This window comes from Mesoplodon densirostris, chromosome 1, assembly GCF_025265405.1.
Source record: "Mesoplodon densirostris isolate mMesDen1 chromosome 1, mMesDen1 primary haplotype, whole genome shotgun sequence".
Classification (NCBI taxonomy): Eukaryota; Metazoa; Chordata; class Mammalia; order Artiodactyla; family Ziphiidae; genus Mesoplodon; species Mesoplodon densirostris.
The window spans coordinates 105,618,543-105,637,745 of NC_082661.1; the positions used below are offsets into that span (position 1 = coordinate 105,618,543).

At 43.6% G+C, this 19,203-nt stretch overlaps 1 protein-coding gene and 1 pseudogene across 1 annotated transcript in view; one reads left to right on the forward strand and one right to left on the reverse strand.

The window, feature by feature from the left end:
- GRK4 (G protein-coupled receptor kinase 4) overlaps positions 1-19,203 on the reverse strand; it is a 73,463-nt gene that overhangs the window by 48,095 nt on the left and 6,165 nt on the right. The window contains exons 2-3 of the mRNA XM_060106707.1: positions 5,714-5,809; positions 109-221 (exon numbers count right to left, since the gene is read on the reverse strand). Of these exons, the coding sequence (XP_059962690.1) occupies positions 109-221; positions 5,714-5,809 (209 nt within the window). The remainder of the gene's footprint in view (positions 1-108; positions 222-5,713; positions 5,810-19,203) is intronic.
- Positions 17,537-17,964, forward strand: LOC132496058 (small ribosomal subunit protein uS8-like; annotated as a pseudogene).

Here is a 19,203-nt window from a genome sequence, read left to right on the forward strand (position 1 = left end):
GCTCTTACCTCACTGCCAAGGTCTAATTAACTTAGAGAGCGCACATCTTAGTCTTCAGTTTTCAAAAGCACAAGATTGGGTGGTTCAACACTGAGATAAATTACTTACCACTGCATCCAGGAATTCAATGCACCTCTTTAGATCATGCTTTGTATTACAGAACTGCCTGAAGAGAAGTCTTCCAATTGGCTGCTTGTCACAAAGACTGCTATACTCCTTCTCTGGGTGAAGAGGGACAAGAAACAAACAAATATAAGGTTTTCTGAACCTTACTGCTTCTACCTGATAGATAAAAGTAAAAAGCAGTAATTGCAGTATTATCTTTGAAACCAGTGTTTTGTTTACTAATTTACACTGGGTTATCAAGAATATTTAAAATTGAAGTGCCAAAGGCAGCTGGAAGAAAAGGGGGGGGAAGGGGGGGGAGGGGTGCTATTCCCCGGGGAAATGAGGGACAGGAAAGTGGACTGGGTCTGCCTTTCCACTGCTTCAACCACTCTGTGTGTTTGGCACAAATTACATGCATGCGAAATATACCACAGGAATGTACTAAATTAGATTTTTTAAAACTCTTTTTCATCTTGATACCTTTCTATTCTTTTACAAGTTAACAAATATTATATATGCTTAATGATTTTTTAACTTTTTTTTTTCTTTTTGGTGGGATAATCTGTTGCATACCTTACTTTACCCCAAACACTGATACTGTTTTGAGATCAAGGCACTAATATTTGGTCAAAGTGTCATGAGGGATATAAAGCAAAATCTTATGTTCAAAATAGGTTCATTAAAACTTCAGCAAAGACTATACTTTCAGAGATCATTTGATTCACTTTGTTATACATCAGAAACTAACACAACATTGTAAAGCAATTAGACTCCAGTAAAGATGTTAAAAAAAAAAAAAGAAACTTCAGCAAGAAAATCAGTTGCTCTTTTAGCAGTGCCTCTGAAGTTGAGCATAATTATGTCCAAGTACTCCTAGAGTAGCTCTAAAGCTGAAGAATTAAATGAAATTCATGAAAAGAAAGCAAGCCATAACAGTATCCTCAACTAAAGGCTTTATTAATGTCAAGTATATGTAGGAACTAAATCCTGTTTTGGGTCACTGGAGTTTGCACATGGAAAATACAGGCAAGGATATAAACACTTTGGTTGCCAATGCACAACTGCTTGATTCAACAAACATCTTGCCAATGCACAACTGCTTGATTCGACAAATATCAGCACCTGTTTTGCAAAAATTCTACAACCCACTTTGTCTAATTTTGCTACCACATTTTACTTTAGGGATACTCACTAACTACGTTTAAGAAACAAAAGACACAAGGCAGTCAAAAAGTGATGTTTTTAAAAAGTTGAGAGTTTTTAACTCTTTCCTCCCAAACTCAAAGGTTCAGAAATGTTCCTGGTTTCCACTGAGGTAGATGGAGCTTAGGTCTGCCAAACTTCTTACCCAGCTTCCTACTGAAAGGAACAAAGACAAGATCACAACAAAAAGAATGAAACGTGATCTGGAAAAAGAATACGAGGCACCCTCAAGAGTGAGAAATTTGAGGATTACCTGGAAGAGAGAAAGCCTATGGGGCTGGATTGTTAAAGGAACCACCAGCTGAATCTGCAGAGATAAGCAGGTCGCCCAGGTGTCTGGGTCCCAGAAGCCCCTCCCAGGCCTGGACACAATTGTGGACCAAGGGACTTCTTCAGGCTGAAGCCACTTGGCAGAAAGTTGGGACCCCAGGGGGGAGGCAGAGCACAGCTGAAGAACTACACACTCTGCTGGCAAAGTGGAGCCATGCTGTGGCCACTGGAACGCAGGCCCTGTCTGGACGGCACCCCGCTGACACACCCGCCTTCCAGAACACCATTCAAGAGAGGGGTACAACCACAGAGGAAGCCAGGCCGCCACCGCACAAAGAAACACAGCCCTTAATATAAACCTGAATAATAATTGCATGTCTCTAGATACAGGGGAAAAGCAGCAGGTAAAAACTAAAACCAAAACCAACTAACCAAATAAACAAACAAAAAAAGCCAGCAGAAAAACTGACCCAGGAGAAAAGGTAATTCAGGCAACAGAAAACTTATCTTTTAAAACCCTAATTAGTATCCTCTATACTAGAGACTGAAGGGACTGCTAGAACATAAAGCATGAAAGAAGCAGTCACAGAACAAGAGTGTGGGCTTAGAAATTAAATTAAAATATGATTAATGACAAAACACAGTGTGATGGGCTGGATAGTACTTTGCATGTGCATAAAAGCATGGATGTTTATCTGGATAATAAGGAAATCTCCTAAAATGAATGGCAGGGACTTACCTGGTGGCGCCGTGGTTAAGAATCTGCCTGCCAATGCCGGGGACACGGGTTCGAGCCCTGGTCCAGGAAGAACCCACATGCTGAGGAGCAGCTAAGCCCGTGCACCACAACTACAGAGCATGCGCTCTAGAGCCCGCGAGCCACAACTGCTGAGCCCGCGTGCCGCAACTACCGAAGCCCGTGTACCTAGAGCCCATGCTCTGCAACAAGAGAAGCCACTGCAATAAGAAGCCCGCAAACCACAACGAAGAGTAGCCCCCGCTCGCCACAACTAAAGAAAGCCCGCACACAGCAATGAAGACCCAACGCAGCCAAAAATAAATACATTTTTAAAAATAAATTAATTAAATTAAAATTTAAAAAGACTGATCAGATTTTCAAAAAGCCTTGGTGCCAGACTAAGGAGTTTCTCTCTCTCCTAGAAGGAACAGATAAAAATAATAACTACACGTAATATTTTTCACCTCTTACTGCGTGCCACTATGATTGTAAGTCCTTTCCGTGTATTATTTCATTTGAACTTCACAATAATACTTACAAGTTGGGCATTGTGAGGACAGCAGAGACCTTATGGGACCTGCTCACTTCTGAGGGTCGTCTGGATCTGGGGCCGTGGAGGAGACGGGAGCAGCGGGGCTGGGACAGGGGGATGGGGCAGGGGACCAGCCAGCGGATGAGCAGCTGCTGCCAGAGGGAGGTGGTGAGTGTCGGAAGGAGAGGCCAGCTTCCGGTGACAAGTGCATCTCAGAAGGCGACTCACTCCAATTCTGAGTCCCCTCGTGGTGAGGAGACAGCAGCAGGAGGGAGCCTACATTCTTAAAATTTACGTTCTTAAAATGGTCCTTTTGGTTATGTATATTTTACCACAATTTAAAAAACATTTGTACGTCAATCACTGTAGTCACTTTATTCATAACAGACCAAAAATGAAAACAACTCAATGTCTATGAAATGCTGAATGGATAAATAAAGTGTGATATGTCTATACAATGGAATATTATTTGCCAACAAAAAGGAATTAAGTTCTGATTCATGCTACAGCATGCATGAACTTTGAAAAGATTACATTAAGTAAAAAGAAGCCAGTCACAAGAGATCACATAGTATATGTTTCCCATTTATATGAAATGTCCAGAATAGGCAAGTCCATAAAGATAGAAGTAAATTAGTGGTTGCCTGGAGCTAGAGGTGGGGGAGGGAATGGGGAGTGGCTACCAATGGGTATGGGATTTCTTTTGGGTGATGAGAATGTTGTAAATTGAAAAATTGATTGTGATAATGGTCACACAACTCTGAGGATGTATTAAAAAACATTGAATTGTACACTTTAAATAGGTGAATTGTATGGCATGTTAATTATATCTCAATAAAACTGCTTTTTTAAAACATAATGAGGGAAAAAATGTAATGACATTAAAATGGCTGGATAGGTCTTTGGGGAAAAATACTCCCACTTTATACTATCTGGAATTAATTTTTTTTTTTTTTTTTTTTTTTTCTTTTTGCGGTATGTGGGCCTCTCACTGTTGTGGCCTCTCCCGCCGCGGAGCACAGGCTCCAGACGCGCAGGCCCAGCGGCCATGGCTCACGGGCCCAGCCGCTCCGCGGCATATGGGATCCTCCCAGACCGGGGCACGAACCCGTATCCCCTGCATCGGCAGGCGGACTCTCAACCACTGCGCCACCAGGGAGGCCCTGGAATTAATTTTGATAGTTAAAATATTTAAACTTTCTTAGAAAGGAACTATAATAGTACTAAAGAAGAGATAGATTTTGAAAAAAATTATCTTAGGGAGTAAAGGAGTCCTCCCTAAGTACAACATAAAGCTCAGAGACTAAGAAGAAAAATATTGATATAGTTGTCTATATACAAAATTAAAACTGCCATATTGAAAAATACTGTAAGCCAAGAGGCAAAAAGCATGAATATAAAATGTATTCACAATGAATATAAAAGGATAACTCCTTTCATATATAAAGAACTTTTAAAAATGAATTCGAGGGCCTCCCTGGTGGCGCAGTGGTTGAGAGTCCGCCTGCCGATGCAGGGGATACGGGTTCGTGCCCCGATCTGGGAGGAGCCCATATGCCGCGGAGCGGCTGGGCCCGTGAGCCACGGCCGCTGAGCCTGCGCGTCCGGAGCCTGTGCTCCGCAACGGGAGAGGCCACGACAGTGAGAGGCCCGCATACCGCAAAAAGAAAAAAAAAAAAAAAAATGAATTCGAAAAAAGCAAATTGAAAAAACCCAATGAAAATGCTCAACCCCATCCATAATTAAAACAAGAGACCACTTTTCAAATTAGTTTAGTAAAGGTTAAAAACATTGATAACGACCAGTGTTAGCAAGGTCATAGGCAAGGGTAAAGCTATACAGCCTTTTTGAAGGGTAATTTGGGAACATCAAAACTTTGAATGCACATACCCTCTGAACTGGAAATCATGTCTCTAAAAAAAATACAGGGCTTCCCTGGTGGCACAGTGGTTGAGAACCTGCCTGCCAATGCAGGGGACATGGGTTCGTGCCCTGGTCTGGGAAGATCCCACATGCTGCGGAGCAACTAGGCCCGTGAGCCACAACTACTGAGCCTGCACGTCTGGAGCTTGTGCTCTGCAACAAGAGAGGCCGCGACAGTGAGAGGCCTGTGCACCACGATGAAGAGTGGCCCCCGCTCGCCGCAACTAGAGAAAGCCCTCACACAGAAACGAAGACCCAACACAGCCAAAAATAAATAAATATATAAATTAATTAATTAAAAAAATACAATTATGATTGCCCTTAGACATGACTCTACTTGTGACTTCTTGTGCTCATGTCAGGACCTGTAGCTAACTCTCTCATTCTTTACATTGCAGAGTATTCCATGACCCCGCCATACCTTATTTTTTATCTGACTATTCCTTTCCTAAAGTTCTCACCAGTAATTCCTGTCCATACACATAGAGAACTGTATGGAAGGAGACTGAGAAACGGTTACCAGTGTTCACTTCTAGAGAGGATTGCTACATTTCTCTTCTGTTCTACCTAGAACAATGGGTATATATCACTTTTTTTTTGGCCGTGCCCCACAGTATGTGGCATTTTAGTTCCCCGATCAGGAATCGAACCTGCAGCCCCTGCACTGGAAGCGTGGAGTCTTAACCACTGGACCACCGGGGAAGTCCCAGTTCTTAAAAAAGGTTTTTAATGAAAAAGTCAATAGCCATACTTTATAACTGCACATTAGAAAATCTACAGGGTTTTTTCCTGGGAAGAATCGTGACGATATATGGAGAATCTATTAAATAGCATTTGAAGCAAATAAAGGACTAAGGAAAGACCAACATCTACCAAACGAAACAGCACAACGCCAGCCATGACCTCCAGACTCGAGCAGGTGCGGCTTCCTTACTCACCAATCAAATGTCGAAGCTTGCTGCACTGGATGACGGTGGGCAGCTTCAGCATCTCCCTCCATTTTTTACTACGACCGCTTTTTTTGCCATATCCTCCTAAATTTGAAAAAAGCAACGCCTTTTTGTAACAATCAGAAACATCCATTTTTAAAAATTAATTTATTTATTCATTTTTGGCTGCCTTGGGTCTTCGTTGCTGCGCGTGGGCTTTGTCTAGTTGTGGCGAGCGGGGGCTACTCTTTGCTATGGCGCGCAGGCTTCTTATTGCGGTGGCTTCTCTTGTTGCGGAGCACGGGCTCTAGGCGGGTGGGCTTTGGCACGTGAGCTCAGTAGTTGTGGCTCACGGGCTCTAGAGCTCAGGCTCAATAGTTGTGGCGCAAGGGCTCAGTTGCTCCGTGGCATGTGGGATCTTCCGGACCAGGACTCGAACCCGTGTCCCCTGCATTGGCAGGCGGATTCCCAACCACTGTGCCACCAGGAAAGTCCCAAAAACATCCATTTCTGACAACTTCTTCCACTAATGTATTCTGTTTGAGTAGCTTGGGTACCTACGATGAGTGATCTGGAACGCACCCTGATGAAGTGTGAAAATCCCACCGAGGCAATCAGTCACTGGCTCTGTCCTTTAGAAATCAGGTAACCTGGACCTTCGTAAGCAGCTCTGCTAAGCCTGTATCCAAGTTTGTAAACCGGACCTAATATCATGTCATAAAGGGCTGCTTATAAATATTCGTTCAACAATTATTTATTAAGCACCCACTATATACCAAACACCTTCAAAGTGCAGGAAATACAATGGTAAAAAAAGACCATTCTAGTGAGGGAGAGAGATTAAAAATCACTTAATGACAAGTGATAAGAAAAAAATTAGCCAATCATATAGTGATAAACGGTGTGAAACAAAATCAAGCAAGGCACAGGCGGAGGGTGCTCTTTGGGCTGAGGCAGGACCAGGAGAGACCCCTCCGGAGGGTCACGCTTAGGCAGTGACCCGGGATGTGAGGATGTGAGCCTTGGGAAGGTCTGGGAGAAGACTGTCCCTAGCGAGACAAGAATGGTGGGAAAAGCAGTTAGATGATATTTTAGAAAGAGGTTTTTAAACAACTGACCTTTAAAAAAAGTTTAACTCCGAGAAATTAGAACCTTCGATTTTAAGCGTTCTGAGGAACTGAAGTTTTACTGAATTTTATCCAAGAGAAAACATACAGTTTTTTGTTTTGTTTTGTTTTGGTTTGGTTTTGTGATTATTTTTTTAATTAATTTTTATTGGAGTATAGTTGCTTTACAACGTTGTTAGTTTCTACTGCACAGAAAAGTGAATCAGCTATGTGTATACATGTATCCCCTCTTTTTTGGATTTCCTTCCTGAACTCTACTCAGAGCATTGAGTAGAGCTCCTTGTGCTATACAGTAGGTTCTCATTAGTTATCTAAAAACATCACAGTTTTGGCTGGTGACTAAAGCCTCCAGGACTACTGGGAAGAACAGGGAAATCAGGAGGAAGGTCCTGTTTCTCGGGGAAGTGACGTGCTCCCAGTTTGGAGAGGAAGACACCAGAAGGTGGGGGGCTGTCTTAGGCTCAGGAGGGAAGGCCTGGCTGCAGACAGAGATTTGACAGTGGCTGCCTAGTGGGTGCAGGTGGGAGACACAGGGCCTTCCTCCTCAGCCTTCCTTTCTGCTCTACTACTCCCCCCATTTCAACTGAGATCGTGAGCCCTGGACTTGCACCCACTCTCCGGACGTCCCAGAGCACCTCAAGGTCAGCTTCAAATTAGACTCATCACCCGCTCCAATCCAGTCCTCTTTCCACACTGAGAATCCTGCCAACAGCTACCATCTACCAGGCGAAGGAAGCAGGAAACTGGGGCACCATCTAACTCTGCTAAGCACCGCAGTCAGTCACTCAGGAGGGGTGCGCTGCTGCGGTCCCGCGTGCAGGGCCCTGTTGGGCACCAGGCACACCGTGCAGAATCACGGAGGCCAGCCTGGCCTTCCGAGGCGCTCCCGCCCTCCCCACCCCCGCCCTCTCTACTGTCCTTTCACACCAGGGCTACCACTCTCCTCCACCTCCCTTCTAACTGGCCTTCCGACCTCTTCCTCCCTTCCAGACCCTCCCCACTGCCTCTCAGGGTCACCTTCCTAACATGCAAATACAAGCTCACTTCTCCACCTCCTACAGACCCTGAAGGTGTCACAGAGTCTGAGGATGAAGTGAGAACAGAGCGCAGCCCTGCCTGACACCATCCACAGGCACACCATACCCAAGCCACGCCACTTACAAAATCTCCACTCGGCTCAAGCAGGACCCCCTCCAGGAAGCCCACCCTGATTGTCCGAGAGAGAGGCAAGCCTCTCGAGGGCTGAAAGGAGGAGAGTTAGGATTTTCACAGGTCCACAATACCCTTACCTCTCTAGGACCTTCCCACCTATGGACTCGTTCAATCGCCCCCTCAGATGTAGGTACTGCTACTAGTTAGTCCCTGTTCTCACATAAGGGACCCAAGCTAAGAGTAAATAACTTGCCACTGTCACACTGCTGGCGAGAGAAGAACCAAGACACACTCAGGCCTGCCTGACTCCAGGAATCCCGCTTAAACAGTACTGTCTATTAAGAAGCAGTAAGCTGAAACCAAAGCAGGTTTTTTTTTTTTGAAGTGCAAAAGCATCTAAACTAAAGATTTGCCATGAACACGTTTAGAAATTAAGGTATGTTGGGACTTCCCTGGTGGTCCAGTGGTAAAGAATCTGCCTTCCAACGCAAGCGACGCGGGTTCGATCCCTGGTCAGGGAACTAAGATCCCACATGCAGTGGGGCAGCTAAGCCCACACGCCACAACTACTGAGCTTGAGCGCGCCTCAACTAGAGAGAGAAAACCCACGCGCCACAACTAGAGAGAAGCCCATGCGCTGCAACGGAAGATCCCACGTGCCGCAACTAAGACCCAATGCAACCAAATAAATAAATAAATATTAAAAAAGAAAAAAGAAATTAAGGTATGTGTGAAATGAAAATAAGAGTAAACCAAAACTCCCAAGATGTCAGAAATGGTTATGGTGATGGCCATAATAATGAGTAGCCCTTATTAGCATTTACTAAAAGCCAGATACTTTTCTAGAAGTTTCACAAGTCTACTCTCACTAAATCTTCCCATCAGCCCTACAAGGCGAGTACTATTGCTGAGCTCTTGTTATAATCCTCATTTTACAGGTGTGGAAACGAGGGCACAGATGTGTGGACTAATCGGCCCAAAGCTTTACAGCCAGTAAGCAGGGAGGCTGGGATTTGAACCCAAGTAACCGCCCTGGAAAAATGGGGATGCCACCTCTGTCACAGCGGCTGTTTTTCCATCCATAACCAGGACTGCCAAGATAAATGCACAACGTGAGGAAGAGCTGGCCCCCGTGGGTCCTGGATATTGAGGGGCTTGTGACATGGTTTTATACCTTGAATGCCATAATTATTTTTATAACATATTTTGTGACATTACACACCATCCAACTACAATCATGAATTTAGTGTGTATTATTCCATTTGTAAATATCTGTGTGTGTGTGTGTGTGTGTGTGTGTGTGTGTGTGTGTAGCCATGAACAATATCGTATTGTTTTAAAACAAGATTCTTAAACTGGGATCCACAGCAGATATGGGGTGTCCCTGAATTCAAATTGGAAAAAGAAATCATCTTTATTTTCACAAACTTCTAACCAAAATTCATCACTTCCTTCTGCTATAAATATAAGCAAAAGTACAATCATATTAGCAGTGCCTGTGACTTCATCACCAGGAGAATTCAGATTTTCATGTCACATCATAGTTATTAGAGGTAACTCAAAATATCTTGTATCTCAAACGACTTTGAAATTACAGTATAGGTGCCAGGCCAGCAGCCAGACTGTCTACAAGCACTCATGCGACACGGCCAACCAACTCTTAGGCAGCTCTGTGCCTGGCAGTTAATTGTTCAGACTCCAGGTGGCCAGGTCCCAAGTTCTCACATGGGTGGTCTAGCTACCTACTTTACTCTCTACAATTCCCTACAACTGTATTGATCAACACACGGAAGTAGGTAAGTCAAAGGCCATCCCTCAGTTTACAATCCCCATTTGAGCTGATTAGCAAGAGCCCTCACACTGACAGATCTTTAAAAGATGACACCTTAACCTGCCTATGTTTTACATGTATTGCCTTGTCACTTAATGCTCTAATAACAAAGCACATATTGTAACACGAATCCATTAAAAATTTTATATTTTAATATAATTGGCTTCCTTTACAACTGTAGGTAATTATTTAGATTAAGAAGCCCTATTCTGGGGCTTCCCTGGTGGCGCAGTGGCTGAGAGTCCGCCTGCTGATGCAGGGAACACGGGTTCGTGCCCCGGTCCGGGAAGATCCCACATGCCGCGGAGCGGCTGGGCCCGTGAGCCATGGCTGCTGAGCCTGTGCGTCTGGAGCCTGTGCTCCGCAACGGGAGAGGCCACAACAGTGAGAGGCCTGTGTACCGCAAAACAAACAAACAACAACAAAAAGAAGCCCTATTCTAAAGGTTGTTAAATTAACAGGAATGGTGTGTTACTGCATACATCACTCTACAATTTAATATTTTTTCAAGCAACTTGGTCCATTTTGACACAACTTGCTTACTCCGTCCCACTCCGTTCCTCCCCAACCCCCAGCCTCAGGACCTTTGCCCTCCTTGTCCCTTGGCCTGGAAAGCTCTTCCTCAGGGCTTTATTCCTGGTCACCCCACCTAAACAGTCATGCCCCACCTCATGTCCAATCCTTAGCATCTCCCTTCTCTGCTTCATTATTTCTTCTCAGCCCTTAACACTATCTACTACACAATCTATTTTACGTACCTTGTTGAGGACCTGTCTCCCCACTAGATTATAAACTCCGTGAAGAGAGGGGTTTTACCTGCGTTATTCATAACTGTACCCCCCGATATCTAGATGAGTATCTGGCATAAAATAACCACTCAGTAAACATTTGTTGAATGAGTAAATCAATTTGTTTTAATTACTGTACAGCAATTTACTCTATGAACATCCACCCAATGTGAGAAAACAGTTACAAATCATATATCTGGTAAGGGATTATTATCCAGAATATATAGAGAACTAAAATCCTACAACAACAACAAAAGGCAACCAATTCAAAAATGCGCAAAGGAGTTGAATAGACATTTATTCAAAGAAGATACATAAATGGCCAATAGGCACATGAGGAGATGCTTAACATCAATAATCATTACAGAAACCCATATCAAACCTTGTACCACCTCGTACCCATGGAGAGGCTAAATCAAAAAAAAAAGAAAATAGCAAGTGTTGATGAGGATGTGGAGAAATTTGAACGCTTATGCACTGTTGGTGGGAATGTAAAATGGAAACTGTTGGTGGGAGTGGAAAACAGTATGGAGGTTCCTCAAAAAAATTAAAAATAGAACAACCATAAGATCCAGCAATTCCACTTCTGGGTATATACCCAAAAGAACTGAAAGCAGGATCTCGAAGAGATATTTGTACACTCACGTCCATAGCAGCATATTCATAATAGCTAAGATGTGGAAGCAACCCAAATGTCCATCAGCAGACGAATGGATAAGCAAAAGAAGTATATACTTAGAATTATTCATCCTTAAAAAGGAAGGAAATTCTGACACATGCTACAATATGGATAAACCTTAAGGGTATTATGCTAAGTAAAATAAGCCAGTCAAAAAAAGGCAAATATTGTACAGTTCCACTCATATGAGGTATTTAGAATAGTCAGCATCATAAGAGATGGAAAGCAGAACGGTGGCCTCCAGGGGCTGTAAGGAGGGGAGAATGGGGAGTTATTACTAACGATGGGGACAGTTTCAGTTCTATACTATAAGATGAAAAGGTTTCTGTGGACGGATGGTGGTGATGGTTGCACAACAATGTGAATACACCTAATACCACTGAACTGTACACCTAAAATGGTTAAGATGATACATTTTGTGTGTATTTTACCACAATAAAAATTTTTTTGAAAAAAAAAAAAAGAGAGATCTAGTCAAACAACAGAAAGTCATTTGTGGTTTAAGTACTGAAAAGGTATCACCCAGCTCTCTATACGCCACCAGAAGTGAAGATGACGTGCAGATGCAGCAGCCTTGGTGAGGGAGTCATTGGCTGTGACGACTAACGCCGTAGAAAACTCTCCAAGCACAGGGCAGAACGTAACCAGAACTGCTGAAACGGCAGACCGGGCCCCAGCTTCCTCCTGTACGACGCTCCGGGGTTATCTCTCTTCCCTTCCTGCATCCAGTGTCAGTGTTTACCTTAGCACGGTCACTGCAAAGACGCAGGAAAAAATGCCTCTCAGTCCTTCCTCATCCCGTGAGAAAATCCCAGGGGAGTCTTTCAAAAGGGGGGATGAGAGAAGATACATCAGATTTCCCTCTAAGTACCTTACCTGGCCAAGTGAGGGGAAAAGAACACCTCGGCTCTGGCCCGTTTGTTACCACAGTACTTCCTGAGAAAGGCTATTCTGATGCAAAAGAATTGCTATAAAATCTCAGAAGAAAGGGTGGTCTTCTTACTTGCACCCACTACACTGTTTGTGCCCTGGCACTTCTGTCCCAGGGGAAATGGAGACGACAGGCCCTCTGCTCCTTTTGCTTCTCTACCTTTACTTGCTTGTCCACACGGGGCTCCCCTTGTTTGAGCGCCGTCATCTTCTGGCTCCGAAACAGCCCCTTCCCCTCATACTGCCCAACAGTAATCCTTTTTCTTAGTGTTCCTCTAAAATGCCTGCAAAGAGGAAGGAAGAGACCAGCAAAGTCACAGCCCCAGTGCTCCTGATGCATAAAAGCCAGTGAAGTGGACAGGCTCCTCCCAGGGAGGGTCACAGGCCAGAGGTGCAGGTGCTGCAGAGCGGTGGCCAGGACTCAAGGCTCTGTTTGAACTCTGGCTTCTGGGCCAGAGCACAGGGTGACAGGAGGTCATTTCCAGCTCCACACACTGACGAGGAGGCAGCCTATACCTGCCAGGCCAGGTCCTCCCTTTGCGCCTGAGAAACCTTGATCACAGGATATCCGCTGACTAGTAGCAGCAGGGCTGTGACAGAAATGGAGCTGGCACAGAAGATAAGCATCTTATTTGTCATTTTCTTAGGAAAGACTCCTAATTCAGACTTCCACTGAGTCATACTGGCTTGATAACTCATGTGAACTCAAGTTAGTGAAATTTTGATGTACTTGATTTAATGTTGATGTACGTAAAGTCTTCGGAGAAAAAATAAAGTTGTGTTTCAGTAAAAAGCTATACGTTGTATTCACCTGGCACCTCCTGCTAGGTTATCCAATTCTCGGCTTCCTTGTCTCTGAGCTGTTGTGCAGCTTTCTGTAAATCATAGGTGATGATGGGCAGACATTCGAGTCATCTTATCTGGTAGTTTCCATGGTCTTCTATAGAAAAATCATTTTGCCTCCATTTGCAACTCAATTCCTTTACTCCATAGACCAGGGGATCGAACCTGGGCCCCCTGCATTGGGAGCACAGAGTCTTACCCACTGGACCACCAGGGAAGTCCCTGATTTGATGTTTTATGCACAAAAGTAAAAACACTTAAAAATGTCAATTGGGCTAAAAGTGAATGTTCACAATATAGTATATACAGTGAGAAATGGGAAGGAAACAGAATTTCCACAAGCTGTGAAACCACGTTACTGTACTGATGAGAAATCTTAAGGGTTATTTCAACCGTAAGGTTAAGGTGAATGTTAACATAGCTGACACGGCTGTTGGTCTGAAGTGGTCAAACAGTAAAATGACCTGAACAGCTGCAGGTCTGGAAACTGTAGCACTTTAACACGTTAGAACTCAATCTCTGTTGTTATTCTGTCAAAGGAGAGCATTTAAAAGCCACTCCCCAGCTCAAGTGCAGACAGAACACAGAAGACCCAGGGTGCTGAGACTCAGGGAAGTCCGAGGGCTGCAGGGTCCCTTGTCTAGAAAGAGGACCATTCCCTAGTGACCAGTGGTGGGCAGTGGTCATTGTGCAGAGGGTACTGGACAGGGGAAAAAGCCCTGACGATGCAGGTGATGATGACACAAGCAGAGGCGGAGGACAAGGCTTGGAACCCAGGCAAAGAGCCAACATGAAACAAGAATGATGACCATCTCCAGTGAGGGGACAGTCCAGGCAGAAGAGAAATAGCAACTACATCTGACCAGGAACTGGAAATATATGTATGTCTATGATTGCTGCCTACTCTATAGAACTGTGCTTAATTTAAGCAGAAAGTAAACTGTATTAAGTCTTAGTTCATCTAACAGTTATCAGTACGAACAGTACACTAATCACAAAGTTCTACTAAGTAAGAGATTGGCAAATATGTCTAGGCATGGGTGACCTGATGCAGAAGCTTATTAGTTTCTGGTCTCAGTTCTTTTTTTTTTTCTTTCAGAGATCATTGAAATTTAGTTAATCACATTGCATTTAGTCATAAGATGCTTGTTTCCTCCACTTCCCTGTTACCCCAAAGGCAAATTTTCTGTCGAGTTTATGGCTCACTCCAGTACCTACCACAGTTCCTAGCACAAAACAAATGGCCAGTAAACTCCTGATGAAGGAATGGAAAAAAAGAAAAAGAGAAATGGATTAAGCATTCAGCTCAAGAAGGTAGAAGCCAATCAAAATAAAGAGAATAATAATATAAGCAGAAATTAATAAAACAGAAGGCAAACATACAATAGCATATGAAACCAAAAGCTGGTTCATTGAAAAGACTAATAAAATAGAAACATCTTTTTCAAGTCTAAGAAAAATGACAGGCACGGGCTTCCCTGGTGGCGCAGTGGTTGAGAGTCCGCCTGCCGATGCAGGGGACGCGGGTTCGTGCTCCGGTCCGGGAAGATCCCACATGCCGCAGAGCGGCTGGGCCCGTGAGCCATGGCCGCTGAGCCTGAGCGTCCGGAGCCTGTGCTCCGCAACGGGAGAGGCCACAACAGTGAGAGGCCCGTGTACCACAAAAAAAAAAAAAAAAAGAAAGAAAGAAAGACAGGCACACACAAATAATACTCCAAATAAAAAAGATCACAATTGTAATTGTAAAATAGTAAGAAAACGTTACAAATAACATTTATGCAAAATAAATTTGAACACTTAGAGGAAAATATTTTTCTCAGAAACCACACATTACCAAACATAGCTCAAGAAGAAACAGGAATCTTGAATATCACAATAACTATTAAAGAAACTAAACAGATAATAAAAAGAACCATTCCCATCCCTTCTTCCAAAGAGAGGAAAAGGCACCAAATCCAGGCATTTTCACAAGCAAGTTTTACCAATCCTTTAAGGTACAGAGAGTCACTATCTAATGAATTTGTTTTTCCTTTAAGAACAAAACTTTTACCAGATATAATTTGCACAATAATATGCACTAATCTTAAGGCTATTTCTTTTCTTTTTTTTTTTTTTTTTTGCGGTACGCGGGCCTCTCACTGTTGTGGCCTCTCCCGTTGCGGAGCACAGGCTCCGGACGCGCGGGCTCAGCGGCCATGGCTCACGGGCCCAGCCGCTCCGCAGCATGTGGGATCTGGGGCACGAACCCGTGTCCCCTGCATCTGCAGGCGGACTCTCAACCACTGCCCCACCAGGGAAGCCCTTAAGGCTATTTCTTGATGAACTTTTACAAATGTATGTATGCACACAGTTACCACCTGGATCAAAAAATAGAACATCCTCGTTGTCCCCCAAAGCTCCCTCCTGCCTCTTTTGTGTCACGCCTCCCCTTCCTGGAAGCAATCATGACTCCCATTCAGATGGCCGTGGATTAATTTCACTTCATGCTCATGAAATCATTGATTGTATTGAATAGTTTCTTCTGATTTTCCCCTCAACATAAGGCTCTTCAGATGTGCCCAGGCTGTTGCATGTGTCAGTAGTTAACTCCTTTCTATTGCAGTGTAGTATTATACTGTTTCATTATTTGTTGATCCATTCTCTTACTGAGAACACCTGGGCTGTTTCCAGTTTGAGACTATTAGGAATAAAGCTGGTATAAACTAGACTTTTTGGAGACGTATGTATGAATTTCACCTGGGTATATCCTGAAGGGGAATCACTGGGTCATAGCATAGGTGTGTGTGTAACTTTATTAGAAACTGCTATTTTCCTGTACTGGTTCGACCATTTTACACTCCAACAAGCAATGTGTGTGAGTTCTAGTTGCAGCTACTTGGCATCTTTGCTAACACTTGATATATTGTCAAGGAACGCAAGCAGCCTCTAGAAGCTGGAAAAGGCAAGAAAATAGATGGATTCTCCCCTAGAATTTCCAGAAAGGAACGCAACCCTGCTGACACCTTGACTTTAACCTAGTAAGACCCTTTTCAGACTTCTGACCTGTTAGATAATAAAGTTTTGTGGTTAATTTGTTACAGCAGCAACAGGAAAACTAATATGGCAAGTCAGAAAATGGGAGACTTGTGCAAGCATATTTAGTATCCAGATTATACAAAGAGCTGCTACAAATCAATGAGATACTCTCCCCTGACTGGGCAGAAGATGCAAAGAAGCAATTCACAAAGAGGAAAGCTGAATCACCAGTCAATGTGAAAAGATGTTCAATCTCCCTGGTAATTAGGAAAACACAAATTAAAACAGTGTTACATGGACTGACCTGTATCCTCCCCCTCCCATTCACATGTTGGAAGCGCTGATCTCCAATGTGACTGTATTTGGAAATGGGGCCTTTAGGGTAGTAATTAAGGTTAAATGAGGCCAGAGGGTTAGGACCCTAATCCCATAGGTGTCCCTGTAAGAGTAAGTTACCAGATCTCCCCCTCTCTCAGCCAACACAGAGGAAAGGCCATGTGAGCACACAGGAAGAGAGCCCTCAACAGAACTCAACCATGCTGGCACCTTGGTCTTGGACCCCTGGCCTCCAGAGTTGTGGGAGAATAAATTTCTGTCATTTAAGCCACCCAGTCTGCGGTATTTTGTCATGACAGCCCAAGCAGACTAATATAAATGGTAAGATAACATTTCATGCCCTTCAGCAACAAAAGTTTGAGGGTCTGATAACTCCACGTGCTAGCAAGAGTTGAAAGGAAGGAATACGAGGGAGGGAAAAGAGGAGGGAGGGAATAGAGGAGGAAGGGAACTTATACATCAACAAGGATAACAAAACCACACACACACACAGAGCAACAGCACTGACCTGAAGTTTAAATCATGTAAAACAACACTCCATATTGTTACCTACAAACCTAAACAGCCAAAGTGTAGAGAGACCTTGGTTATCTCTGGGGAATGAGGGAAGGGCCTGGGATCTTGGAAAGATACACAAAGTGTTTCAAGTATATCTGCAATGTCTTTTTCTTAAAGAAAGAAATGAAATACAGCAAAACGTTAAGATCTGTTGGGCAGTGAGCACTGGGGTGTTTGTTATATTATTTTCTACACTTTGAACTCTTACACAATTAAAGAAACCACATTCACATTAAATTAGGAACGTTTATCAAAACAGAAACAGATTCATAGATACCGAGAACAAACTGGTGGTTGCCAGAGCGGAGTGGGGTGCTGGGGGGATGAGTGAAATAGGTGGGGGAGGTTAAGAGGTACAAATTTCCAGGTATAAGATAAATAAATTATAGGGATGTAATGTACAGCATAAAGAATATAGTCAAGAATATTTTAATATCCTTGTATGGTGACAAATGGTAACTAGGTCTATCATGGTGATCATTTTGTAACATACAGAAATACCAAAGCACTATGTTGTACACCTAAAATTAATATAATACTATAAGTCAATTATACTTCAAAAAAAAATTAGAAATGCTCTTTCCGCCATCTTTCCGTGCCACCATAACAGTGGGCACGAATGCCCCGGCTGATGCCCTTGAGAGCATCAACAATGCCGAAAATAGAGGCCAAAGCCAGGTTCTTACTAGGCTGTCCTCCAAACTCATTGTCCACTTTCCAACTGTGATGATGAAGCATGGTTCCATTGGAGAATTTGATCCCATGTGATCCCACGATCACAGAGCTGGGAAAACTGTTGTGAAGCTCTCAGGCAGGCTAAACAAGTGTGGAGTGATCAGCCCAGATTTGATGTGCAACTCAAAGATCTAGAAAAACGGCAGAGTAACCTGCTCCCGTCCCGTCAGTTTGGTCCCTTTGGACTGACAACCTCAGCTAGCATCATGGTCCATAAAGCAAGATGAAAACACATAGGAGGGAAAATCCTGGGATTCTTTTTCTAGGGATGTAATACATTCATGCAAATAAAATGCCTCAATGGAAAAAAATCAGAAATGTTTATCAATGTTTCAATTGTCAAAAATGAAAATACTTTTTCCTTTTTTTTTCCCATGCCGCATGGCTTGTGGGATCTTAGTTTCCCGACCAGGGATTGAACCCGGCCCTCAGCAGTGACAGTGCAGAGTCCTAACCACTGGACTGCCAGGGAATTCCCATACTTTTTCTTTTTTCTTTTTTCTTTTTATTTTTTATTTTTTGATTTATAACAAATTTAATCAGTTATACATATACATATGTTCTCATATCCCCTCCCTTTTGCGTCTCCCTCCCAACCTCTCTATCCCACCCTTCCAGGCGGTCACACAGCACCGAGCTGATCTCCCTGTGCTATGCGGTTGCTTCCCACTAGCTATCTTACGTTTGGTAGTGTATGTATGTCCATGCCACTCTTTCACTTTGTCACAGCTTACCCTTCCCCCTCCCCATATCCTCAAGTCCATTCTCTAGTAGGTCTGTGTCTTTATTCCTGTCTTACCCCTATGTTCTTCATGACATTTTTTTTTCTTAAATTCCATATATATGTGTCAGCATACAGTATTTGTCTTTCTCTTTCTGACTTACTTCACTCTGTATGACAGACTCTAGGTCCATCCACCTCATTACAAATAGCTCAATTTCATTTCTTTTTAAGGCTGAGTAATATTCCATTGTATATATGTGCCACATCTTCTTTACCCATTCATCCAATGATGGACATTTAGGTTGTTTCTATCTCCAGGCTATTGTAAATAGGGCTGCTATGAACATTTTGGTACATGTCTCTTTTTTTTTTTTTTTTTTTTTGCCGTACGCGGGCCTCTCACTGTTGTGGCCTCTCCCGTTGCGGAGCACAGGCTCCGGATGCGCAGGCTCAGCGGCCATGGCTCACGGGCCCAGCCGCTCCGCGGCATATGGGATCCTCCCAGACCGGGGCACGAACCCGTATCCCCTGCATCGGCAGGCGGACTCTCAACCACTGCGCCACCAGGGAGGCCCGGTACATGTCTCTTTTTGAATTATGGTTTTCTCAGGGTATATGCCCAGTTGTGGGATTGCTGGGTCATATGGTAGTTCTATTTGTAGTTTTTTAAGGAACCTCCATACCGTTCTCCATAGTGGCTGTACCAATTCACATTCCCACCAGCAGTGCAAGAGTGTTCCCTTTTTTCCACACCCTCTCCAGCATTTATTGTTTCTAGATT